The sequence below is a fragment of the Nycticebus coucang genome, chromosome 16 (assembly GCF_027406575.1).
Source record: "Nycticebus coucang isolate mNycCou1 chromosome 16, mNycCou1.pri, whole genome shotgun sequence".
Lineage (NCBI taxonomy): Eukaryota > Metazoa > Chordata > Mammalia > Primates > Lorisidae > Nycticebus > Nycticebus coucang.
In genome coordinates this window covers 64,824,299-64,851,677 of record NC_069795.1, presented here as the reverse complement: position 1 = coordinate 64,851,677, position 27,379 = coordinate 64,824,299, and the positions used below count along the sequence as shown (strand labels likewise).

The 27,379-nt window shown below is 38.7% G+C and overlaps 1 protein-coding gene across 1 annotated transcript in view; it reads right to left on the bottom strand.

Moving 5' to 3' along the window:
* GAP43 (growth associated protein 43) overlaps positions 1–23,485 on the bottom strand; it is a 96,939-nt gene extending 73,454 nt beyond the window's left edge. The window contains exon 1 of the mRNA XM_053565629.1: positions 23,228–23,485. Coding sequence (XP_053421604.1) covers positions 23,228–23,257 — 30 coding nt within the window. The 5' untranslated portion in view covers positions 23,258–23,485. The remainder of the gene's footprint in view (positions 1–23,227) is intronic.
* Between the last annotated feature and the right edge of the window lie 3,894 nt (positions 23,486–27,379).

Below are 27,379 nucleotides of genomic sequence, written 5' to 3'. Positions count from 1 at the left end.
AAACAAGTAGATTTGCAGAAAGGCCCAGAGTAATTGCTTAAAACAAAACCACTTCCATGACTGGTCTTATCACATTCTCATGCTGCCTATACCACAAGTCAACTGGTCGGTCAAATTTAAAGGGTCATAGACCATATGTATTAGCAAAGACTTTTCTTCATGGACCATAGGTACTGACAGTAGCCCATTTTTCTTCAAAAGTTCTGTAATTCATTTTGTATTTAAATTATAATTGTGAGTACTCTAGTCCAAGGTTTAAGTTTCTCATCCATATTCTTTGTTAAAAAGTATAATATTTTAACTTGCTTTCCTGTCTCTATCTCCTATGTAATCCTGAGTGCATAGGTATCAAACATACTGTGCCTCTTTCATCATGTCACTCCTTTAGCCAGGGGCACAATTTTCTTACCACATCAGGCCACATTGTTGTGGCTTGAGTTCATCTTATATACTCATCTCCACCCCCTAATTCTTACCATCAAACACTCTTTACTTTTTTAGGATGGTCCCCTACGGGCTGTATCGACTTGCTCTGTGTCATCCCACTTTGCTGGAGTGCTTTCTGTTCTCCTCTCATACTGACCACTCTCCTCATGTTCCCATTTTCAAAGCTCCCAGTTTCTTCTGCCTCTTCCAATGAGTCCTCCCTGAGCTCTTATAGCACATTCATTCTCTAATTACAGACTGCCTTGTTTTGCTATTTTTGTGAGCATTATAAATGTAAGTTTATACATATTTCTTAAGTAACAGCCTCCTTTCCCCTTTGTCTTAGTTTTGGCTTCTATTAAAAATACCATAAACTGGACAGCTTACAGACAGAGAAACTTATTTCTCACAGTTCTGGAGGCTGGGAAGTCCAAGATCAAAGTGTCAGTAGATTCAGTGTCTGGTGACAGCCTGTATTCTGCTTCATAGTCCAAGTCTTCCCATTGTGATCTCACATGGCAGAAGGGGGAAGGCATTTCTGTGGGGTCTTTTTATAAGGACTCTAAACTTATTCATGAGGACTTCATTCTCTTGACCTAATCACCTCCCAAAAGTCCCATCTCCTAAAACCATCATACTGAGGATTAGGATTTCAACAGATAAAATTTGAGGGGAACAAACATTCAGACCTTAGCACCCACCTTGGTGGTGGTGTGTGTATTCCTTTTCCCTCATAGTACCTAATAGATTTAGGTCCATCTTTAGGGGTTCAGGAAATATAAATTGATTGTTTAGTTTCTTGGAAAGAGAGATTTAATATATAAAACATGTTGAGAAGAGGGTTTCTAACACATAATATGGTCCCAAATTGCAAATGAGTCTCTAATGAAGAGGTCTCTTATGATTGGGTCTATTCTAAATGTTTTATCTATAAGAAATGACAAATTACTGACATAGGGCACTGCAAATATTTCTGAGGATTTATGTGTAATGCAGGATACCTATAGGGCTTACCTTTCTTTTTCTCACATTGTTTCTACTTTCTTTCATTTCTTCAGGATGATGTGAAGTTCTCTTTTTCTCCTTCTCTTTATTTTTCATTAAACCTTTCTGAACTCTCTGAATCCTCACCTAAGACAACCATTCCTGAGTCTTTGATACATCACTAAAGCACACTGTGTAAAACTTAAATGCTGTAAATGTGAGTTCTTCTATTCTTGACCAAAATGTACTGGTTAGTTGGGCCTTTCTTGGATCCAACAAATAGCAAAGATGGAGGAAGAAGAGGAGGAGGAGAAACAGGAGAGAGAGAAAGAAAAGGAGGAGGAGCGGAATTTCTTAGCACAGTAGAAATCAGTTGTATAAGCAAAGCAAACCTGGGAAATGACAGCTTTGGAAGATTCCACTGTGTATATAAACAGTTGTCATAAGCAGAGCTGCTTACAGGGACAAAAAAATCTTTATAGGTCACAAATGCTGGACAGATTGGTGGCCTAGGCCATACAATCTGTTTATCTAAGGCTCACTACCCTTGGCACTGAGTTTCTGGATCCTGACAGCGACAGAATAATAGGAGACTTAGATCATGGTTTGAGAATAATCTTATCAAGAGGCATAATCCAATATGCTTTGGTTTTAGTAGCATATTTTAAATTTTGAAAGTTACCTGGCATTTAATATTTTAAAATTATTACTAAATCAAAGTTTTGATAAATGATAATTGACCATTACCTGAGATCCAAATAACAAATCTCAAAAATTCCTAAAATTTCCTCATTTGAGTTTGGGGTGTATATGTGTTTGCATGCCATCTTATTTTTTTATTTTTTGAGACTTCGTAATGCCTTCGACATGCCCAGATCAATGCTGAAAAGCCTCAAGAAATATTTTTCTTGGGATATTTCTAACCATTTTACAAATGTAGAAATTTCAATTGAACACTTTTAAGGTTTATTCTAAAGCTCAATTTTTCTATGGAAACACAACTAAATTAGGTTGAGTTTCATTCAATAAGAAGGAAGAATATTCTAAAGTACATTAAGTGATGTTAGGATTTTTTTTTCAACAAGAAATTGTACTTTTTGAGTTGCAATATCAAACTTTAGTATTTAGCACCCATGTCTGGATGAGCATAGAGAATGGCCGGGTACAGTAAAGTTTGGCAGAGGCCCAAACAAGAAGATAAAGTGAAAGATGTCACTAAATTAATAGCTCGGTTCTTCTACTCTGATTTGACTTTGATCTCTGCACCTGACATTTTGAATAATGAAGGGTAAGCAAAATTTGGGCCTCACTATGCTTTTTAGTGAAAGCTAATTTTCTTTCTATCATTTGAGGAATGTTGCAGTAAATAAATAGCAACAATACACAAAATGTTGACAAAACTGCACCAAAGTATCAGCTACAGTCTAACAAACATATCATAAGGAAGAAATAATGCATCCTGTAGAGGAAACAGCCATATCTGATTCATAGTTTTAGTCTATATCCTTTAATTTTGAGTGCACTTAAATAGTTCCTAATTAATAAGTGAAAAGCTTGTTGATAAGATGACTTTTAAAATTCCTTTCTAACTTTGAGATACTATAAAAGCAATATATGATCTATTGATAAACCAAAGTGATGTAGGGGTCAACAATACATACACTTTTTAGTTGTCTCTATCTGGGGAAAGATAAAAGATTGAATAATTTCTTTAGGTTCCCTGGCTCCGTAAGACTGGTAGATTCAGACAGGCCAAAGAAACCTTATACTATTATCTGGAATAAAGCCTCTCATGAAGATTGGGCTTTCGAATGCCAGGGGGATTGAGTTTTGATTTGAGATTAGGTTATGACCACAGAACCCAGTGTCTGACATTGTGCCATTTGCCACTATCCATTTTACCCTTCATTTCCTACAAATCAAATTTTCACTTAGAATGGCTTAGAATGTCTTGAAAGATTCATTTTTTTAATCTCCATTTATAAGTCAGTGACATTGAGAAAATATAATGTATTCTAGCTGCAACCACAACCATGCAGATTCATAGCATACTTAGTAATCATAAAGAATTTTTCTTTTTGCCTTGAAACTTAAATCTTTTCTAGAAGATCTTGCTATTTTTATCTTGAAATGTTTTTGCCATGTTGACTCTTTGAAGATTAACCTAGAATGCAAATAGGACATAGAATGGATGTTCTATCTTTTTTAGTGCTTAAAATGCCTCCTGGTGACTGACTTATTGCTACAGGTTTGTTATCCTTCTTCAACCAGTGTTTGAACTCCTCCCACTCTCACCCATTCATCACCCTGATACTCCTGTCTAAAGACTATCAGGTAAAATACAACAATCAGTCAAAGCCAGATGGTGCCAGCGGCAAAAGCAAGCATTTCCCCTGTATTGCCTGCCACAAACAAATAAATAAATAATGCAGTCACATTTGACAACTTAATGAGTATAAATTTATCACAGCAGGAAAACCTCCCCAAATATTTAAACTATTAAAGTGTAAAAAGAGAAATAAATAAGCATTTTGTAGTGGGAGGCAGGACCAAATTCCTCTTCCATGAGTCTTAAGAAATCCACTGCTTGGGGGTGTGTGACACACCTTTTGGTGTGTGACACACCTTTTGGGGGTGGGACACAAGTGTAAGAGGGACTTCACCTAACAAATGCAATCAATGCAACCTGGTTCTTTGTACCCTCAATGAATCCCCAACAATAAAAAACAAAACAAAACAAAACAAAAACCTACTGCATCACCAGTCTTAGACAACTGAACTGAAAGGAATATCTGGGTCCTCCTGGTCCAGCGAGAGAGAGAAAAGTCAGGAAGGACATGGGGAAGGTGGAATGGAATTAGCTATAGCATATTTTTAACTTACTCTTATTATCACATCTGAGTAGAATTTAAATGTATTTATTTATTCGTTCAATAATTACTTTTTTATATTTATTTTTTATTAAATCATAGCTGTGTACATTAATACAATCGTGGGGTACAATTTATGAACAGTGGGGTACAATTTATGAACAGTCAAACTGGTTAACATAGCCTTCACAGCATTTTCTTAGTTATTGTGTTAAGACATTTATATTCTACATTTAGTAAATTTCACATGTACCCTTACAAGATGCACCATAGGTGTGGTCCCACCAATTACCCTCCCTCCACCCATCCTCCCTCTTCCCCTCCCATTCCCCTTTCCCCATATTCTTGGGCTATAATTTGGTTATGTGCCAGGTACTATACTAGGTTCCAAGAAACATTAAGTCACTACAGGAGTAATGGAGTCTAAATGCCACTGGTGTCAGTAGATTGTAAGAAGTATCTTGGATGGATATAAGGGCTAGAGAGAAAAAATGAAAATAAAATAAAATGGGACAAACAGGGAGTTTTAGAGTGGAGTACTATTTTATATAGAGTAATGAATGAAAAGCTCCTTGATAAGATATAAACAGGTAAGATTTAAGTAGAGCCTGAGGAAGTCAGTAGGCTACTCATGAGAGTAGGTCACAACAAAGCATTTCAGGCAGAGTGAACAGTGAGTACAGAATCTCCAAGGATATTGCAATAATCCAGGTGAAAAATATTACTAGCTTTCACCTGATTTCTGAATATACACTTGTATCAATAAAATCCTTGGGTGCAAGCAATAGAACCTGGACTGGATTATGATAATATCAGCTCACCTTAATGATGGGGGTGGGGGGAGGGCAGAGAACTAGGCCCAAAAAACAGATGGGAATTGAGGAAAGGCAGGCCTAGAAGACACAGTAAAAACAAGACCACAAACTGATTAGAACATGGGTCCAGGGATTCCACAGCCACAGACTCTGGATGCAGCTACCACAGAAGAGAGTTTGTAATTGCCATTGTGGCTGTGCGTCATTCCTTGAACAGTCAAAGAGGTCGAGTCTGGGTAGTGAGATTTCCATGTTCTGGCTCCCTACAAGCTTATAAGCTGAGGCAGGCTTAAATTTTTATTTCTCATTAATTAACCACATCTGTAAGATATGCTAATTATAGTTCCAATTTCCATACTCTAAGAATCAATGTATATTAGCCCTATAGAGTGTTGAGAGCCCAGGGTGTGCAAAGTTTAAATCAGTGACATTAATATCTCATTTCTCAGTTAACCAATTTTATGCTCATTGAACGGCAGACATGTATGAATACTTATACACGCACACTACCAAAACCCCAGAAACTAGTCCTTTAAGAATCTCTATGAAGAGACGTTCAGATATACGATTTATTTAATAGAGATACAACTTCATCATCATCCATAGCACCAATAATAATAAACAATAACTAACGGCAAATGCCCACTACACACCAGGTATAGTTTTAAGTATTGTACATATATTAATACATTTAATCCTTATAAACCCTTTCAAGTTGTGATTTAAGTCTTTAGATCTGTCAATGTTCTCTTATTAGCAAAACTCAAAACAGGTAGTTAGTAGCTTTATTTGTAGAAACAGTATATGCAGATTATATCATACCTTGTAAAATCTCAAACAGAGGAAAACCCAGGGATGAACCCTTAAGCAATCGCTAGGGAAACAAAAAAAAGCAATAAGTATAAAACACATAAATGCTCTCTCTCTTTCTATATATACACACTCATACACATATATACATGTGTATAAATATATATAAAGAGGAACACATGGGTCGGGCGTAGTGGCCCATGGCCTATAATCCTAGCATTCTGGGAGGCTGAGGTGAGTGGATAGCTTGAGTTCAGGAGTTCTAGACCAGCCTGAGCAAAAGCAAGACCCCCATGTCTAAAAATAGCTGGGTGTTGTGACAGGCACCTATAGTCCCAGCTACCTGGGAGGCTGAGGCAAGAGGATCACTTGAGCCCAAGAGTTTGAGGTTGTTGTGAGCTAAGATGCCAGGGCACAGTACCCAGGGGGACTGAATGAGATTCTGTCTCTCAATTAATAAATACATAAATAAATAGGAACACACAAATAATATGGGGGAGAGGGATTTGCTAAAGAGATTACTATAGCGAATGCAATATGGAACCAGATAAGGAATGAGGAAATGTCTAAAATTATTTTATAAAGAAAGTGATTTTTCAACAGACATTTAGAGGCAGAACATGGTTTGTCAGAATGGAGGAAAGGACGCATTTCAGGTAGGGAAATTCATACCCTAAAATGGGTACAATAATATGTTAGGAGGTAATAAAAGTTCATTCATATGTAAGCAAAGTGCCTACAAAACTTTGTGATTCCCTAGTGTAATCTCTAATCTTATACCAACAGAGACCTGACCTGTTGACCCACCACTGGAGTCCAGAGAAACTCCTTTCTTAGTTCCAGAGAATTTGGCTGAAATTTGGATTAATCAGAATAATACAGATTTGTTGGCTATCCCAGGAATACCAGATGATTACTGGAAACCTAAAATTTATAGTGGTCTAATGCTGCAGTGTATATCATCAATCGAGGAGTCCAGAGGCTTGATGTAAAAATGCTTTTCCACTCTTTATAGGGTTCTGCTGAGAAAACAGCCTAATGGAAAAGCCTGTGAAAATGGAAGCAGAGCAATGCATGGCTAGATTGGTGGGATGGAGAAAGAATTCTCTCCAAGTGGTTTCACCTGGCTGCTGGGTCGCTCCCAGGTCCACCGTGGCCTACCAAATCAATCTCTCCAATGTTGAATACTTGTTTCTCTCATCCCAAACAAGATGAGAGAAACCCAAACTATTGCTTTCTCAGCAACCCAAACTATTCATGTATCTTCTCCACCCTACATATTAAGTACCAAAATTAGAAAAAGTACAACTGAGAAAAATGACACATGTTTTTCAGCTGAAATGTGATTCATCTTGCTTTCCTTATGTTCATCCATTACTCTAAACAGGAAAATTATGTTCTTTGGTCATTCCAAATTTGATTTTTGAGTGGACACTCTCTTCCAACTTATAAATATGTTTCCAAAGTTTGTTTTTAAAGTTACCAGTTTGAAATAGACTATCATTTCCAGAAGAAATAAGCTTTTAAGGAGTGTTTAAGTTTCCTTTTTAGACCAAAAAAAAGTATAAAATGTGTAATTTCTATGTCATTTAATTTTGTTCATTGAGACCTAGCTACCTAATGATCATGGACCATTCTCTCTCCTTCCTGATTCTCTTAACTATTCTTGGAGAAGAACAGATTAAACTGAAGCTATTTCTCCCTCACCAGAATTCCCAGGGAAAGCCCATTCCTTCTCAGCACCACTCCCTAGCAGTAATTAGATTTTTATGTGTCAAAGACATAAAACATCACTGATGTGTCAAAGACACAAGACATCCTGATTTCCCAGCCACTTGTTCTTTCTTTCCTGTAGGAAAATCTACCAGTATCTTTTCTTTTGTTTATTGGTTTGGAGATACGTATAATCTTACCAGATGGATAAATGCTTCCATACAGGAGAGGGACCAGAAAAAAACAATAATAACTAAGCATTATTGTGCACTGTTTTTAAAGATATAAATTAAAGAAAGTAAAAGGCAAGGAGAGCATACACATAACTACAAATCACATCATTAACAAAGAGGAAAACATTGAAACCCCACCAGGATTCCAGCCTGTGGGAGCAGTACCAGAAGATAGAAGCATCAATGGGAGGAAAGAGCTGAATGTCCAGCAGTCGGCTCAGGAAGCAGAATAAATGGCAAAGGAGACATAGCTGTATATTTTTAAATGACTGCTCATTCTTAGCCCAGATTATAAGTTTGTCAAGTATGGCTATGTTTCTGATTATTTTAGAATACCTCCGCACAAAATGGTGACTGTTATTTGTTGAAGCAACCAGCTGGCACCACTTGGGTGAAATCCAAGTCTACGTGGCCTCATCTCTGTGTGAGGTATCTATTAGGTGCCCAATTATGGACTGTGCCAGAAGGGAGCAGTTTCCATGATCAATCAGTGGGAGCTGGGCACCTTTGCCTTGGTCCTAACCAAATATCGCTATCACAAAGTATTCACTGGACACTGATATTTTTTTTCATCTGTGTAGGCTCCATTTACTCAACTCCTATTGAATGAGAACCTACAGTATGCAAAGCATTGAATTAGAGATATATGTATAGGTATTGAACGAAACATGACTCTGATCCTAAAGGAGCTCCTGGTATAGCAAAAGGTAGAGACCTACCAATGAGAACTTATAATAAAGTCTGTTGAATGCTATAGGAGAGGTATGAACTAGACATGATGATGGCATGGAGGGGAGCCTAATTATTTCAGACTGGAGGATCAGAGAGTCTCCATAAAGAAGAAAATAACTCCAGCCACATAGTGGAAATAAACTGGAAATGTATTATGTAGAAGATGGAGGAAGGGAGACATTATTAAGGCAAACCCTCTCACAGTTCTTGGAAAAGGAGAAAAGATGAAATAATATGGGTCATTTTATGAAACAGCAGTTGCAAAAGAGTCTGAGGTGTGAAGAGGGGTAAGTTTTGAAGTTCCAAGAGACAGGCAGTGACCAGAAAATGAATAAGTATATTTTTTAAAAATTCAGATTGACAGAAACCCTAAGAAGAAAATAAAATGAGTGTAATTGAAAGTAGAAAGTAACTTGGACACACTATTCAGATAAGGAGGCCTCTCAGGTAAAAAGTCGGAGAAAGAACATTCTGGGCATAGGAACAGAACATGCAAAGAAGGAACATGCTTGATGTGTTTTAAAAACTAAAAACATGCCAGGAGATTTAGTGACCAAGAAGGGAATGTATGGTTATAGGAGAAGGAGGTAAGGCCTAGGTCATGTAGGATTGCTTTCATAATAATGAGTTTGGTTTTAATTCTAAGTGGTATGAAAAGTGGAAGGGGAGACACATGATCTGGTAGATACTTTTAAAGAGGCCAATTTAGCTACCGAGAAAAGAACAGTCGGTAAGGGGTTGAGTGTAGAAGAAGGCAATTAAAGGGGAAGGCTATTACACTAATCTCCATAAAAGACGGCTGGGTTGGAGATGACTGGAGATGGAAAAGAGTGGACAAAGATAAGACATGTTTTTGAGGTAGGGAGTAAAGGAAAAGAAGGAATGAAACTTTTTAATTTATTTTTTAATTACAGAATTAAAAGGCAAAAAGAAGTAGCATTTAATAATAAAAGGAAGATAATGAGGAGTGAATCAGGGTTGTATTTCTGAACTAGCAATAGATGGAGCAGAGATTTTGGGAACAACAAATGATGAATTTTTTTACAACATATTGATATTGGGGTTCCATCGGGAAAAGATTTCTAGTGGACAGTTAGATGGAAAGCTCTAGAACGCAGAGTTCAAGATCCACTAAATGGTTTATGTGAGAGTTGTGGGCATTAACTTAGGTTATTCACAGAGCCCGTGTTGGTAAGAACATGAGAAAATAAGGATGAAAGCCTACATAACATCAACTTTTCAGGGGTTCGTAGACAAAGAGAACCAAGTAGGGGGAAAAATGCAACCAAAGATGTAGAAGGGAAAAACCAGAAGAAACAGGTGTCACAAAAGCCAAGAAAATAAAGAGATTCAAGAGGGAAGACATGTTTTGTCACAGAGTAATGCAAGATAGCTCCAACTGTCTTTCTGAGAGTTTACTGAGCCTTCACTTTGTCTTCTACACTCCCTTAAACCCTAATACATACAGAGCCCATCCCATAGCAGATATCAATCATTACATGTTTCTTTAACCAGGCACCACACTGGACACTTTACCTTCAAAGAATTTGCAAACTATTGGGGAAAATTGGATATACATAAACAAGTAGATGATTAAGTTTTTTTTCACGAGTTGTAAGAGAATGGGACAAGTAGTGTGTGGTACAGGAGAGCTAAGAAGCCAAAAGTCACAGAGAACTGAAGTAAATCAGGAAAGCTTTGCAAATGATACAACTCTTGATTCAGGGCTCAAAGTTTGGGTGAGAAGGAGCTAGGCAAAAAAGGGAACTTTCCAAGTAGTGGCCACAACAAATGTGCTAAAGTATAGAAGAATGATAACTTAAATTCATACCAAGTCTGAGAGGGACTAAATATCCAAGTAAAAAAGAATTTGCGATAAAGCATGTTTGTTACAAGTTGGAAAGCCTTAGACATGACTTTGTTCATCAATACTTTTGTTTTACATAAAAGGCAATAACAACTCAGAAAGACTACATCTGTTTAAACTGACAAGCCTAGTCAATGCCAGAGCCAGACAAGGCAAGACAGGAGATTGGTAATGGATTCTGAAGAAGCTTGAAAAAGTATATAAATAAATTAGAATTAACCCTGTGAACAAAGAGATCCAAATTTTAGGATAAAGGGAATTAAATGTAAGATGAGCCAGCAAGCAGTATGTAGAGGTTATGCTGAAAACAGGGGATTTAGGTGACATTCCAGCCGTATCACCTGGCGTTTCTCATCTGAACTACAGGACATAACAAAATGAGTGACTGTTTTTCTTTTTCCAAGTATGATATGTAACTAGTACCTATCTAGACACAAGAGAGGGATTAATTCATCACACATATGGGACTTAGGAATTTAGGGACTTGGTTCTATTCTGAAATGCTGATTCGAAAAGGCTAGAAGATGGTAGAAAAAATAGATGTGAAAGACATTGCAAATGGAATATGGTAACTAATAGTATGGCCCTCATGGGGAAGGAATAATAATCAGTTACTTTCATGCAATGAGCTGGGAAACTGGGAATGTGCTGGAATCTCTAAAAGATATTGCCAAGAAAAGGGGATTAGGAGGCCTAGTCCAGGGAGAAGACTAGGAAACACTGGATTACAGGGAAGTGAATTTTTTTATTGATTTCCCTATGGTTCTTATAGTTTGTTTTTTTAGAGATGGATTTTTACTACATGTCCAATTTGAGTAAAAGTAAGAATTTTGGTAATATAGGTTTAGTAAAACAGACTTCACTATGTACATGAGCCAATCAGTTTTCAATAACATGGAAATAATAATATAGAAGGATGGCTGAGGCCTGAAGGAGAAATCTCCAATTAGTAAAAAATATGAGCTAACGTAAGATATAATAACTGTGACAACAAAATTGCCACTTCTCTTTTTTAGCCAAGTATAGTTCTTTTCACTGAGGATAAAAACTAAATTTGGTTCTAAGTGTGGTTAGGTATATTTAAGAATGCTACTACCCAAACTTCTTGAATTCTTTTCTGAATGCTCCTTCTCTTGGGCTTATTGTGTTTTCCAGATGATGTTCCGAAGTGAGGTATGAGCCATCTGTGGTCATTAATGATCCCATGACAGTTTTTACTAGAGGGTTATGGCCCAATTCCAAATGGTATAATTCTATTTTATAATTCTAATCTCCTCCTCCCTTTTCAATTATGGAAGCCCTAATTTCATCCGCTGTACTCGTTTCATCCCAGAGGTTTAAGGTATAAAGTTCAAGGTGGAAGGAAGAATGTGTAAGAAATTAACTTTTGTCCTTGGTTTTCTATACAGCTTAACTGCCCATTGGTGTGAAAGCACAAATCTGGCCAAGTTATCAAAAGGTTATCTACTGTGTCTTTCAAAAAGTCATTCAAACCTCTGGGGAACACTAAAAGGATTAGCATGAAGGACATATTCAAACGAGTACTTAATAGCAACTTGTCTTCTCAAGTGTAACTTTCCCAGGTGATGGAGAAAGTGCTTTCTTCTCTACCATTGAGGTGAAGAAATCTTTAAGACTTATGGAAATACTGCAAATGGTGCTGTTGGGGTGGGGAAGACGATTGAATAAATCAAACCCCCAACTCGGAATTTACTGAAGAAAGAGTTGATATTTTTTTAATAAGACAATATCATTTCACCGTTCCCTTTTAAAATCTTGGAAATTTTTAGAAATATTAATCCAATGAAACTTGGATTTGGAAGAAAAATTCTCCAAGTACCTCAGTGAAAATGAAATGGGAGAGTTCATGATGAATCACTTGTGAAGTCTTGCTATTCCTTTCCATCTCTCAAATGAAATTATTACTTTCCAAAATTGATTTAAAGAGAAAGGACTTTGAAATGTAATGTCTACCCAAAATAAACTCAAAGCCTATTTCTCCTTTTTCCCTGAGACCCTGGTAAGAGTCTGAACCATCAGAGTCTGGACAACCAGAGTGCACTACCCCTAGTAAAACAGGTACTTGCAAATCTAATTTCAAGTTAATCACTTAGAGAATGAGAATTCCTTTCTTCCTTTCTTTTGTAGGTAAGTAGTCAACTACTTCTATTAAAATTTGAATAGAATACATCTTTTGGAAACAGCTGTTGTAGGATTGATTTAGTTTGGCCATTAAGAGGAGCTTTTAATTTTCAGCTTATATCCCAAGCAGGTAAATTGGTTTCTGAATGGAAGCAAAGTAAGAATGAAAAGAGGATGTGTATCCTAATAGCTTCCAGTCAAGCCTAGTTATGCTGAGTAAAGAGGTTCTGCAGCCATTTGAAAAAAGCAGCCAGCTCCTGAGTTTGCTTAACCTCTGCAGATCGTTTCAGTTATTTTTTTCTTAGCCTCATCTAGCTCTTTTATCCAGTTATTAGTGGGAAGATATTAGGGTCTCTCCAATTTTCATTTAAAAATAACATTTTGAATAGTTATTGGAACTCAAATTACAAATAATGGATGTAAGGCTAATTACCAATATTCTACATTTAGAGCAAACTGATGCATATGGAAACAGCAGCTCAATATTTTAGAATGCGCCAATTTGCTAAAAATAGATAAATATGGTGATTATTGCTGGAGTTAATTCAAGAACATTCAAAATGAGATGACTAATGTCAAGGAGTAGCATTTCTCTGATATAAATCCAACAGAGCTGTTTTATACTCATTATTGCCCAATATTTCTTTCTTTATTTTTTTTGCAGAAATTGATTCTATAAACTAAAAAAGGAAAGTTAGAGAAAAGCTACATCATGCCAAATTAGCAAGAATCTATGGTAGCTAGTATCTGTCTTAGACAGCTGGTACCTGCCAGAGTTAGGCCTCTGGAAGACAGTGGAAACTCTGTCATCTCCAGACACGGAGATGAACTCTAACCTTTCTTTTTCAAATATATAAGCTCCTGGGTTCAGTAGTCTATATGGTTATTGCTTTCTTTTAGAGCCATCAGTAATGATAATAAGAATATATAGTAGAGGCCAAATTAAAAACTACCAAAGGGAAAAGTTAATGGTCTACTACATTTGACATAAAACTCTCCTAATCTGGGTAGCTACCCTACTGTGGGTATATAGGTATATATGCAGGAAACTCTTTCTCAATTTATTCTCTCACTAGACTTACAGGTGGAGGCTTCCAGAACTTGTTTCTAAACTTTGTGATCTCACCCTTCTTCCAGTCATAGAAACTGACCCAGTGACAGTAATGAGCTGATCCAAACAAGACCAATAATACAATTTATTCATTCTCATTCATATCCTCTCTCTTTTTTCTCATTTAGAATTTTGAATTAAGAAATAGAGAAGCTAGGATTGTTAGTAACAGTCTTTTAGATGCAGGGCTCCAGAAAAAAAGTATATTTGTGCTGTTGAGATTCCCAAATCTACCCTCATTCCAATAGGCTTGGTTATTCAACATAATTTCATATGATCTCTAGTTTTTTTTTCTTCGATACATTTCCTTTTATTTATGTTACTTGAGCCTTATGTTACTTGAGACCAATTATAAAACACATAAATAATAGAAGTGGTATGTGCTATGGTAAAGAAAGAGAGAAGGAGGGAGAGAGGAATATGGCTAAACTGAAAGATTAAAGGCGATACTGATTATTGACCAACTAAAAATTTAATTAAATAAATTAATAAATTATTACTTCCTTCTGTACACCAGCTTATTTAAAAATTTCTACTTAACAGTCAGGCACAGTGGCTCACGCTTCTAATCCTAGCACACTGGGAGGCTGAGGCAGGTAGATTGCCTAAGCTCACAGGTTTGAGACCAGCCTGAGCCAGAGTGAGACCTCATCTCTAAAAATAAATAGCCAGGCATTGTGGTGGGTGCCTGTAGTTCCAGCTACTTGGGAGGCTTAGGCAAAAGAATCGCTCGAGCCCAAGAGTTTGAGGTTTCTATGAGCTGTGACGCCACGGCACTCTACTAAAGAGTGACAAAGTGAGACTCTGTCTCAAAAAAAAAAAAAAAAAAATCCTAGTTAACATACATTGTACTCAACAAGAACCCCCTGTATAAAAGTATTTTTGCAAAATATGTATGATACTAATTTTTTTTTAGACTTTTGGCTTCTCAGAAAAACAGAATCTCTTGGACTAACTTGATCTGATCATTATGTTTTAGAATATTTTCAAATGTTATCCATATTTTAAGAACTCAGTTTCTTTGGATTGCAGAATTCTCTTACTTTCTATGTCCAAATGAGAATATGACAAATGTTGTTGCATTAAACTGGTAATGTATCCCAGTCACAACCAGAACACAGGAAAAATGAAATGTCTTCAGTGGAGATCCTGAGGGCTCAGAAAATTATAGCATTTAGAATTGAGTTTAGAAAGTTCAGGATTATATATTACCTCTCTGATTGGGTTTGTTACTGTTGCATTGAGGAATCTTGAAGCTGTTAAGGAAATAGTGCTCAGGTGATAATAATTTGAAGTGTGCTTCCCCCAGCCGGGCTGCACCTCCCCGTTTAGTCTCCCAAGCAGCCCAGCATCCTCTCTCCACTCTTCCGCCTGACTGGACCCTCATGTGATGGATGTGAGCACAGCATGCGTGGTACGCTCAGTGCTGAGAACCCAATTTGGAGGTGAAGTGGGGGTGGGGTTGTGGGAGAAACAGCAGACTTAGCAAATGGAGAAGAGATGTGAGAAGAAAAGACTAAATAGACAAAAAGGAAAACAGTGGATATTTCTAATGCACTTGAAGTGATCCTTGGATCTTCTGACAATTTGCATGTCAGCTTATCTAAATTCTGTCACAAGTTTTCAAAGAAAACAATAAATATATATTATGCTCCCATCCATTCGCAGGGTTAACATTTGCTCAGCAGAGAATAAGAAAGGGACATAGAGATGGAGAATGTGAATATATTCTACACAGAGAGCAAGGACGCTTCTAGTTTGCATAGAGACATGAATATTTTAAGGCTCGATATATGAAATTCTTTAATTACTAATACTTTACATTTGAAAAACACATTTTTTACAAAACACTTTTATTTTTTTCACTTTATTTGAGCCTCACAATAAACCTACTGAAAAAAAAAAAAGGCAAGTCAGGATTTGGAGGTTTCTTTGTGTGTGCCCACTATACAGATGGATAAACTGAGGCTCAGAAAGGTTAAATTACTTACCCAAGATCACTTGTCAAGCAATTGGCAGAGCCAGGTCTAGAACCCAGAAGAAGGGTTTATTTCACTACAAAGACATGAAACAGGACATTAAACAAACAACATCTAAAAAAATAAGATCTATAAATAATTAAAATAGGAAATTTGGAGGGTCACACTCCCATACTAACCCAGAACGAATGACTACAAGGACATTCTAATCTAAGCACACAAGAGTGGAAACTACAACCACCTTGTGAGCTGAGTGTGCATTTATGAAAAGTCCACTCTGAAGAAGTACATAGAAATGAACTTCTGTATCAAAACATGTCTCTTAACATTTACTCCCCTAACAAAAATGTATTGAAAATCTACTATGTACCAGACACAACTTAAAATATCTGTTTGTCTAAAATTCTTATTTGGAAAGTTGGAAGAGACAATTTTTTTCTAAGTTCTCCTGCCCTAGCTTCACCCACTAAATCCTAGCATGCGCTGGTATTATTTAATGAGAAAAATTCTGGTTAGATGTGCAGGGTGGAGAAAAAAATAGGAAAACTAAATGGCAAAGAGATTGGAAGCACTGAGCAAGATCTAGAATAAGGGTATGAGGACTAAGGAACACTTCTTAACTTTAGCAGTTAAGACACACTTGACTTACAAATTATTGAGTATTACTGCTCTTCTCAAGGACATGTCAATTCATTCAGAGAAAATAAACTACTTAGAGTTTGGCAAGAATATCTTCATAGAAAGCTATCATTGCAATTTGCCCTACACTGGGCACAACAGACTTGCTGCAGAAAATAAGTCCCTCAGTCTATTTCAACCTATGAAAGACCCAATTGCTCTGATTCTCATTCTTTTAACAGACAGTGGAGGGACTACTTACCATTCACCCTCTCTTTAGCTCCATATAAGATTTTTTTTTGTGGAATAATATTATGTGGAACTTCAGTGGGAAGAAAAGAAATCCAAACAAAGGTAAAACTAATTTTTAAGCACAGGATAACAGTACATGCATTTCTTTTTTAAGTTTGAGTAACCAATGAAATAAATCAACTAACAGAAAGAGATTGATTTATTAGGTTCGATTGTAATAGTTGGGGAGGAAAGCAACAAGCATAAGTACTTGGGACCTCAAAGAAGAGCATATGAAGATCCAGGAAAGTGGTAGCCATGTCCCAGACTATGTTAAGCTCGGAGGGTGGGGTTGGTATGTGGAGGAGAAAGACATGGAAGGGAGATTTCCAGACAGTACCCAGCCACAGTTGTTTGGAGAAATATAGTCTACAAATGGGCTCATTTTACGTCAGTTTTTAGTAAAAATTGATGGTTTTCATGTCTATAAATCAATAACAAGACTCAATGATGATCAGCTCCACTTGCAAATTTCATGCCAATAGCTTTTTCAAAAATCTGCTAAGGATTCTATCCACTTAGATATGCTACAACTTATAGAAAGACTGTAAACCTGGCTCCATATTTATTTAGCAAATAGATTTCTCATGGTTAAAACCAGTAACTTTGGGTACCAAACATTATTGTAGGCACTAGAGATAGAAAATAAGAATTAAGTTTTCATCCTTTCCTTCAAGCACCTCATAGTGAGAACATCAGTATGTTAAAAAAAAATTCATCTTGTATAGTGCAGTAAGTCATAACTGAGATAGTACAAAATACAGCTTAGGCACAAAGAATGAAGAACATTAGTGAGGAAAATTAAGAATAGTCTTAAAGATATAACTCTTTCAAGGAAAATGGGAATAATCCAGCCTGGGAGAGAAGTGTAATGTGGGCAGAGAGTACAGTATGAGCAAGGCACCAAGGCCTGGAATATTGCTGTGTTGTCATAGGTGAGAAGGGCAGGTATTTGAGGATGTAGTTGCAAATATCGGCAAAGCTAGATCATTTCATCCATGCTGAACAGTTTATATCTTAATGAGGAAAATAATATGACCAGATTTGCATTATGTAAATATAACTCCAGTGTTATTTGCAAGGATAATTGAAGAACAACAACATGGAGCTGGGAAGTCCATGCAAGCAGCTGTTGACTTAGTCCAGATGAGAGGTCATAAAAATTCTGAGCTAGGTTGTTTATATAATCAGATAGCGTTGAAAAGCAGAGGCTATAATAAAAATCTTGTTAATTAGGATTTAGTAGCAGGACATAGGAAGTAAAAGAAGGGATTACATGTGGGATTACTCCCAGGTTTCCAGAGCTCTGAAGCTAGATGGATGGTGTTCTAGCAAGAAGGGTAGCTAAGGAAGAAGATACATATATAATACAAAATGGGAGACACAGTTTGGTTTTGTAAATGCACGTAAGATACCTCAGGTTAGTTATCTCTGAAATACTTGAATATATCTGTGGATCAGGAGATCAAGATAGATATCCGGTCTACAGATTTGGAAATCACACCGGTGGTTCCAGCTCTGGATGGATGTGGATGAGATCACCTACGATTAACAAGTTGAATGAGAAGAGGAATGGGGCAGGGTTGTGAACCAAGATATTGTTGATGTTTGTGGGGGAAGGAAGTGAAAGAAGCCAGCAAAGGAGACTGAAGAGGTCCTGCCTGAGAGTGGGGAGAACAAGGAGAGCGACCCTGGTGGCCACTGAGAAGGAAGCTCCAGAAGCTGGCTGGACAGCAATACAAAATGCCAAAGAGATATCAAATAAGACAGAGGGAAGGGTCACTGCACGTGGCGCCCTTTTCAGAATGCGTTCCAGTGGAATTTCAGAAACGACATCCTAATTAAAGGAGATGAAACAGTGATGGGGAGCAAGGAAGAGGAGAAAGTGAGTGTGGAGAGAGCACTTGCAGGAACTTTGTTCTGAAAGATGAGGTACAGCATGCTAAACAGGGAACATAGAGTCAGGAGATGATCCTCTAAAATGAAGGAAACAGCATATTCACAGACTGTGGGGAAAGGAGTTAATACAGGACAAGAAGACAAAATCTCAAGAGAGAACCGGGCAGGTGGGGACGAGGTTCTGGAGAGAAAACAGGGGAAGGTCCAAGAGAACAAGCGGAAGGCTCAACTATGACCAGAAGAAAGTCGCCTCTAACAGAAAAAGGCAGACATGGGGGTCACTGGGCAACCCTGAAAAACTGGAAGTTCTGAGTCAGGCCTCACATTGCAAAACTTGGAGTGAAATATTTTTTCTATAATTGTATTGATCCTTGTTTTCATATTATGTTTAATTGCTACAAAAGTTCTAAGGGAAACAGAATTTTTTTTTATTTCTTTTTATTTTTTGGTTTGCTTATATTTTTTGATTTTGTTCCCATTCTACAGAAGGAAAGTGAAGACGCAGCTGATGTGATTAATTCAAGATCTCAGAATCAGTAAGTGGCATCCACTAAGGACTTGCAGCACAGTGCTCTTCCCCACACTTCAGAGAATGTGGCGAAGATTTCATTACAGTGGCATGGATGCAACCTGACCCCTGACCCTACTCCAGAGATTCAAAAGGGACTGTGCATGATCACTTCTTTGGTTTGCAGAATGCTGGTTTCCTTAATGCCTCTATTACAACTAACAGGGAAGTGAATAGTTCAGTGCTCTACATTCTCTTGAGATGACCTGGTTATGTGTATTCTTTGAACCATTAATAGCACAAGACTTTACTCTTGTCTCACTTTATCAATATGAACAAGGGTAACATTTGCTAAATATATATGTTCTGTTATTGCTTGAAAGTACCCCAGCCCCCTTTCTCATGAGACCAGGGAAGACTCTGAAGTTGGTGGATTAATTCAGCCCCAGGCATAACACTGACAATTGCACTCTGAGTGAGGCAAAGGCGACCCTGAGCAACTCTCCCTCTCCACATACAGGAGTGCTGCCCTTTAGCAGGAAACATCAAAGGAGGTTGCCATAGTTTTGCCAGCTCAGCAAGAAAGAAAATTAACTCTGCATTTTCTTATTCCAGTTGCCTCAGCATGGGTTGGTAGAGGAGGGGGATGGGGAATAGAGTTACACAGACTCTCAGCATGAGAGATCAGGGTTTATTAAGTCTGCACCCTGCCATGAGTGAGAAGGAATCACAGAGTCACCAGAAATGAACACATTTCTAGATTCACCATGAATTTTCCAAGGTTCTCTGCAAGTCCAGATAATTTGTCAAAAAACTCACAAAATGCCTTTTAAGTAATTTTTTTCTGTTTAAATTTGAAAATGTGTGGTGGAAATCCCTGCTTTAAAAAAAAAAAGTGAGCAAGCTTCAATTACATTAAGTAGAATGCCTCCATTTAATTAATTCACTATGTCCCTGGATGACACTGGGCGTGGCTCAGAGAGACTTAGGAGGTATCCAATTTATCACTAGAAATGGCGTGCACCCAGCAGCAAGGCAGCAGCATCCTTCCACACCTTCCCAAGACTGCAAGGGGGTTGGAATTCTAAGCCTCAGATCACACTCTCAAAGGTAAGAATTATTTGTTGTATAAGGAAAAAGGCAGATGTGGGCAGGGGTTGGGGATCTGAGAGGTAGAGGGCTACTTGCTTGTACAGTATTCTTTACACCTCAGTCACAAACTAAAATCCCTGTTTTTAAACAAAGAAAACACCTCATAGTTTTCTTGCTTTGTAGACACAGATCACACCTTGCAAGTTTTTAATCATCTGCAACACGCGCAGCAATTAAGCTATTTAAAGTAAGCCCCAAGATATTTGAATATTCTAAGCCAATAACATCTCAGGGATTCTTTTATTTAATTTCTCCTTGGCCTCCTCATTTACCATAGCCTCATCTTCACCTCACTCTCATTCTTTTCTTCCTCCTACAGTAATCTATAAGGGTAATGGGAGGGCTAACACAACCATTTACGCTTTCTTCTCGCCCATTGGCAAGGTATTACAACTTAGAAATCGGAGACTGCTTCTTTATGCTGCTCAAGTGGAAGAGGAAGGAAGTGCAAGCCCCCTCCCACGTTTCTGCTGGATTTCATGGGTGTGGCAGAGTTTAGACCTTTGCAGGCTTTTGCCCTTGTTTTACTCCCTGTTAAGTACTACGATAATGAATAAATGCCAGAAGGATGGACACCATTGGAGTTTGCCATGAATGATACAGGATCATGTCACCCACAAGAAGGAAACCTGTGTGAGACTGCAGGACTCACGCTGTATAAATGCCAGTCAGTGAGTGTGGTGTGAGCCCACGCCCTGATACACCATTTCCTCCAGTCTGATTGAATGATATCCTAAATACCAACTAGGACCAATGACATACAACAGTGGTATATAAGAGACATGACCATTTAACACATAAGTACACATGTGTAAAATGCATCAGCAAAATAGGGCAATTTCTATACCCTCATTTTCTCTTCTGAACATGAATGATGCTAAAGCCCAGGAGGGCATGTGGAAACCATACAGAGTGCATACATGAGTGCTGCATGTGAAGTAGGTGGGTGCTGTACACATTTCCGTGTGAATTCACGGCTACACACAACATTTCAGCTTCCTTACACTGCACATCAGAGTGAGCGCTTGGAGCTGTCAGTGAGTTAGAGCCCCACTAAAGAAAGGCAGCAGTCCTCATTTGGGGAGGGGATTCCTTCAGCCCTAACTCCCTTTCTAAAGATCTTGCATACTTTTCTTTATCAGAGGAGATGTGTGTGCACTTGCATGTGTATAAAGAGCCGGGAACAAGTTGTAAACCAGCATATTTTTTCCTCCGAAATTAAAGCTTTTTATAATGAATAGCTCTGGCTTTCCTAGGGCTCCGCCTTCCTAAATTTTATTTCCGCAGCTCACCATTGAGGTAACCTCAGGACTTTTCTTTGATGGTGTGTTTAACCCAGACACCTGTATTTATTACTTTTATATATTAAAGTAAAAGAATACAAGAGAGGAAATGTCCTGGTTTGAAAAATGAGCCAGTGGAAGCATCAATCTTTGGACAGAGGGAGCACTTTAGGGAAATGCTCCAAATACCACCCCCCCAAACACACTCCTCCATATCTGACTTTAATTCCCTAAACACCCCCACACGAACCAGGGTGTCTGCTACTTTTTAATTAATTTATTTATGTATGTATTTATTTGTGCCTCTACACCCACTGCTCTGACCTTCTGCTTCTCTCCCCTCTCCTTCCCGTTCCCTCCCCTTCATCCTCACTCCCACCCCTCCTTCCAGGGCGCTGGCTAAATGTGCAAGGCTGGCAGGCTGCTGCGTCTCCACTCTTCCTCCACCCCCTTCGGATTCAGGGAGTGTATTACAAATTGCCTAGTTTCCAGTACCTGCACAGGAAATAATATCCAAATCCGATCTCTTGCACCACACCCCTAAGGCAATCAATCTGCAAAGCGCTTCTTTGACTAAGATTGCCTCCTGTACCCCCACCCCGCCATGGGCGCGCACACGCGCGCGCGCGCGCACACACACACACACACTCACCCATTTCCCACACCCATTTTTTTTTTTTCTCCTCAACCTTCGCCAAAAGCACTCAAACGTGTTCCAAGGAATGTTTGAAAGCTTCTTTGGGGGACTGTCGCGGCCCTGCGGGTTGCTGCGGAATGCCGTACCCGTCATTCCTCCCCACTCTCTCCCCAGTCAAGTTTCTAAAACGTCTTTCAAGGCATCAGCCAGCAATTTGAAATGGAAGAAAAATCTGCAGTGGGGGAGGACGGGAGGGGGTGCGGTTCTTCCCCATCTTAGATGTGCCCCTCTTTCTGGTTAAAACGAGGCACCATGCTTATCATCCAGGATGCTAGCACGTCTGTGGACACCGACACCCCCGGGAAGGAAGCAAGGGCCAGGGAAGAAAAGAGAAGACCTGGTTTCCAACAGGTAACACCCGGCCGTCTCTCCCATCCCGGAGGAGCTCAAGGCTCCTAGGGGCGTGGTCCACCCTCTCGGACCAGCTGGGGCACAATCGGGGACCGATCTCAGGAAGAGGATTCTCCCCTTCTACACGGCCAATTGCTCCCCCAGACCCAGTTGAGGTTCTCTTTAAAAAGAAAAAAAGAACCTCTCAAAACAGTTTCATTCATTCACTGAAAAATAAATAAATAAACCTTCGCATTTTTCCATAAATACCTGCGCCCCTTTGAAGCTCATGCACCTACGAAAAAAGGCATCTTCCGCAGCACCTGTGAGAAAATTGTACCACAGACAGGCAATTCTCAGCCTGAATAGTTTTTCCTCACCCTCGCTATTTGCAAATAATATAAAGGGTTGCCTCCCCATCTTGTAGATAGAGCCCACATCTTCTTCCCCACACCCCTTCCTACATCCACACCCTCAAGATCCGTGACCTAAAATGCTGAGCATTCATAATAGGAAAAAAAAATGTTATTTCTAGCCAAACAGACGTATATTTCTACTCTCACCCTAATAACCAGCAGCATTCCAAAACCAGAGCATGAGAGTCAGGAAAGAATAAAAGCTGGGACCCAACCATCAGTTACCATATGCCCAGGAAACGCGAGCTCCAGGGCCGGAGCAGAAGCAGTAAAAACACGTTTTGCCTTTACCGGGAAGTATTGCACTCTGCTCATTTCACAACAGCAAGAAGTAAAAATCTTTAACTCTACCTGTTTGGTTCTTCTCATACAGCACAGCATGGTTGTCTCGTCCCTCGCCTTCTTCCTGCCTTCTCTCCTCTCCTCCTCTCCTGCTAATTCCCCCCCTCTCCACCTCTTTTCTGCTCACTCGCTCTCTCGCGCTAGCGCGCTCTCTCCCTCCCTCCCTCTCTCTCCCGCACACACACCAGGGCAGTTAGCAGCAACTGTAAGGTCCACAGCTACTGCTCTCCGCACATGCTCCCTTTCTCCCTGCTCCCCCCCCCAGCTCTCCCTCTCTTCTCTCTCTTTTTCTGTCCCCCCACCCAATCTCTATCTGCATGCCTTTTTCTTTCCTCTTTTCTCCATCTCTTTCTCAGAATTATTCACTAGCTTTCAATGACTAATCACTTCCCCTAGCCCCTACCCCCACTCTAGACAGTCACCCCCTCCCAGTCCCCTGCCAGCCTCATGAATATTTAAACGTCTCCAATCTGGACCCAATTACCCACAGACTTTTTCACCGCATTGAGAGGGCGATGGGGTGGGGGCAGAGAAGGATATTCCAGCCAATCCAGGAGATAGGATGGAGCATGTTTTAGGGAACAGGGGCTTGAGGAATGCTGGTGTTTCTTACTAACTCTTCTTCTCTTTTCCCAATATCATAAAAGCAACGAACAGCTATCCCTTATAGAGCAAGAGTAATCAGACCTATACAGTTTAAGTTGTATCTACCATTTAGATTTTCTGTACAGTCAGTAATTATGGGGTTAGGGTTAGTTCCCTCAAAAATATGAAACAACAAGTAACTATCATATGCTGTATATATACTGTCCTCACCACACAAATAACCTAAAATAAACACATATACATAAGCTTAAATATGCACAAAGATATCTCATATTTCTCCAATATTATCCTGGAAAAATCCACTTGAGCACAAAGCATTTTAAACATTCTGAGCACTTGAGTTCAGAATGTTTAGAAATTAGCATTTATATCTAAAATAAAATAAATAAAATAAAATCACACGGTAGATTTTTTGTTTGTTTTAACACACATAGAATACACCTGTTTGAAAATCATATTTTCTTCCAATTTTACTGAAAAAGCTAAGCACATTTGAACATGTTCATATAATATTGATGGTGACCAGAATGATACTTTGCGATTTAGGGAAGATGAATAAAAGTAAACCCATCTGTGATAAGGAGAAAAGATACCTATGAAAGCAACACAATTTCTCACTATTCATTGCTGTGTGAGCTTGAGTATGTTACTGAAGCTCTTTGCACCTAATTTTCTCATTTTTAAAATGGAGATAATAATGTCAGTTTTCCCAACATGTTGTGAGGATGAAATAATATAATGCATGCAAAGCACAACAGAGCCTCACTGTGTAGTAGCTTGACTCCGGGGGCTGCACTTCTCTGAAATTTTGGTGACATTTTCAGATGAATATCTCAAAGAACTTTTCAAACTATTTCTTGTTGTTCATTAGTGATGACAAGCACTCCTAATTAAACAGCTCATATTTCTCCTAGCTCCTCCTAAACATAAACCTAGCTAATAGGTGGCAACCAGACAGCTTATTATCATGAATATTTCAGGATCACTGAGCTCAAGGGGTGCTTAATCCATTGTGGGAGGGAGGGGCACATAATTCAACTCATAACACCTGCATTCTCTGTCAGTACTTGTTGACTTCACTCACTCATTCAACATTGTCTGTGGTGCAAAAATCATCCTGCCCTCCAGGAGATACACACATATGTGAAAAGTAAAACAAATGCTGTTTGAGCAGAACATGATTCAATGTCAAATGTGTATTCTAAGAATTTGGAATGGAAAATAAATCACAGTGGATTAGGGCAGGCCTTTTATTTCATAATTAGGAGTTGAAAAGATGGAGAAGACACAATGAGTATTAGACAAGGGAAAGAGGTCTTGTTAGAAAAGACGAAAGGCACAAATAATCATTCCGTGATTAAGGGACTGCCAGTGTGCAAAATAGGAGGAACTGTGAAGGGTAGGCGTAAGAGACAAGTTTGGAAAGCGAGGTTGAAGGCAGATTAAGAAGGACCTCAAGGATGTCCTGAAGGCTAAGGAGATAGCCTATTTTCCTGTGGCTACTATAATGAATTCCCACAAATTTGGTGGCTTAAAACAACAGAAGGTTATTTTCTCACATTTTTGGAAGCTGGAAGTCGCAAGTCAAAGCATGGTCAGGGTTAGTTACTTCCGAAAGCCCTACGGGAGAATCTATTCCACACATTCCTCCTAGCTTCTGCGGTCAATCTTGGCGTTGTTCATTTTGATCATGCATCACTCCAGTTGCTACCTTTATCTTCCCATGGCCTTCCCTTATCTGTGTTCCCGTGTCTTACTCTCTTCTTATAAGGACACCTGTCATTAAATTTACTGCCCATTCCAAATCTAAGATGATCTCATCTTGAGATCTCTAACATACTTACAAACTATATCCGCAAAGACCCTTTTTCCAAATAAGTTCACCTTAAAAGTACCAGGAAGTAGGACTTCAATATAGCTTTTGGGGGGACACAAGTCACCCCACTGTAAGGTATAAGGTTTTTGAATGGGGACTATTTGGAGAATGCCTGTGGTAATGTATGAATGGTGAGAAGGATACATTGGGGCTCAGTAAGGAGAACGTGGAGTTCTAATACTATCTCTGGGAAGAATGGTAGGAAAAAAGTGAACTGTCACTTGTTAAGTACCTGGCATGATCCAGGTATCACATATTTTGTGCTTAACATATTTTATCTTGTTTATATCACAGGATGATATCTAGGGGAAAGGGAAAAATGGAAGAATCAAATGTCATAGAGGGATTGAACCTCAGAAGACCAGAGAGAGAATTATAAAAATCAGATGTGAGGAGGTCCAGAAATAGGTCTGGTTTTGTGAAGAACGTGATGAATCAGGTTTAAAAGTGTTTCTGAAAGCACTGACATGTTCAAGTACAATACAGGATCAGATTGTTAGAAACAAGACTCAGAATTGTCTTCCTATGAGATGGTTGGAGCCATCAAAGGGAATTCATTTTCTGAGCTATGGTGTGATATAAAAATCAGAAGACCAAATGTGAAGAAATGTCCAGAATTCATTAAAGATAGGATCAAGAATGCTTGAGAAAGTTTCTTTGCTTTGTCTTTTTTGTATTCATTTACAAACTCAATTGACTTGTCATTCTTTAAAAACTTACATAATTATCTGCAGCTACATGTGATTTTATAAGGACCATAGCTAGAACCATATCCATGGAATGATAACCTCTTTTTGAAGGAAGGGAACATTCTACACTTCGTTATCTCAAGGTATTATTTTAAAACATCCTGAACGGAAATATTGAAAGTGAAAAATCATAACAATGGCTAGTCAGAAAATAACATATCAAGACCCAAGATTTAAAGTCGAACACTAGGGAGGTGCACTAATATTAAACTAACATCCTCTTCTCCCAAAAGGAGCAAAACAAAACAAACTCCAAACTAAAATATCCACTCCTCATTAGTAGAATAAAGCATTTGGTCCACACTATAGTGGGGCATTATTCACACATGGATGCCTTGCATGTGTCTACAAGGTGAGGAGAAAATAGCAGCAGAAACCAAAAATTAGAACCTTGCTCTATACAAAACAAGCTGCAACAAAATTATATCTAAGAGTGTGCTGGCACATCTTTAATCCTCTTATGAACTTACACACACCCTTTACCAGCATTTAGGGCTCAAATGACCTTGATTTGGGGCACATTTCTCAAGATTGGTTACCATCAAACCATCCCTAAACATGGGTCTTTCACATTTGCCCTGTCCTGTGGCTTGACAGTGAGCAGTACGTTGAGTAAAATCACCTTTAAATAAGAATTTCAGAATTAGGTATTCATCTACTTTCTAGAAATTTCTAGAAATGTGTATTTCTAGAAATACACAGAGATGGCACAGAGCTACCCCAATCTTGAACTAAATCTCAGCTTGGCAGCTCGGCTACCAGCTTGTTCCTCTTCCTGTAGTCCTGGTATTAGTGAAGTGCCCCATCACTCATCGCCAACATCGCCTACTTCTTCTCCATCACAACCACCACTGCACAACCAACCTTCTCATCATCTCCTAAATTTTCTGCCCATCTTTATCTCTGAGATACTCTTTTTCAAATCTTTCT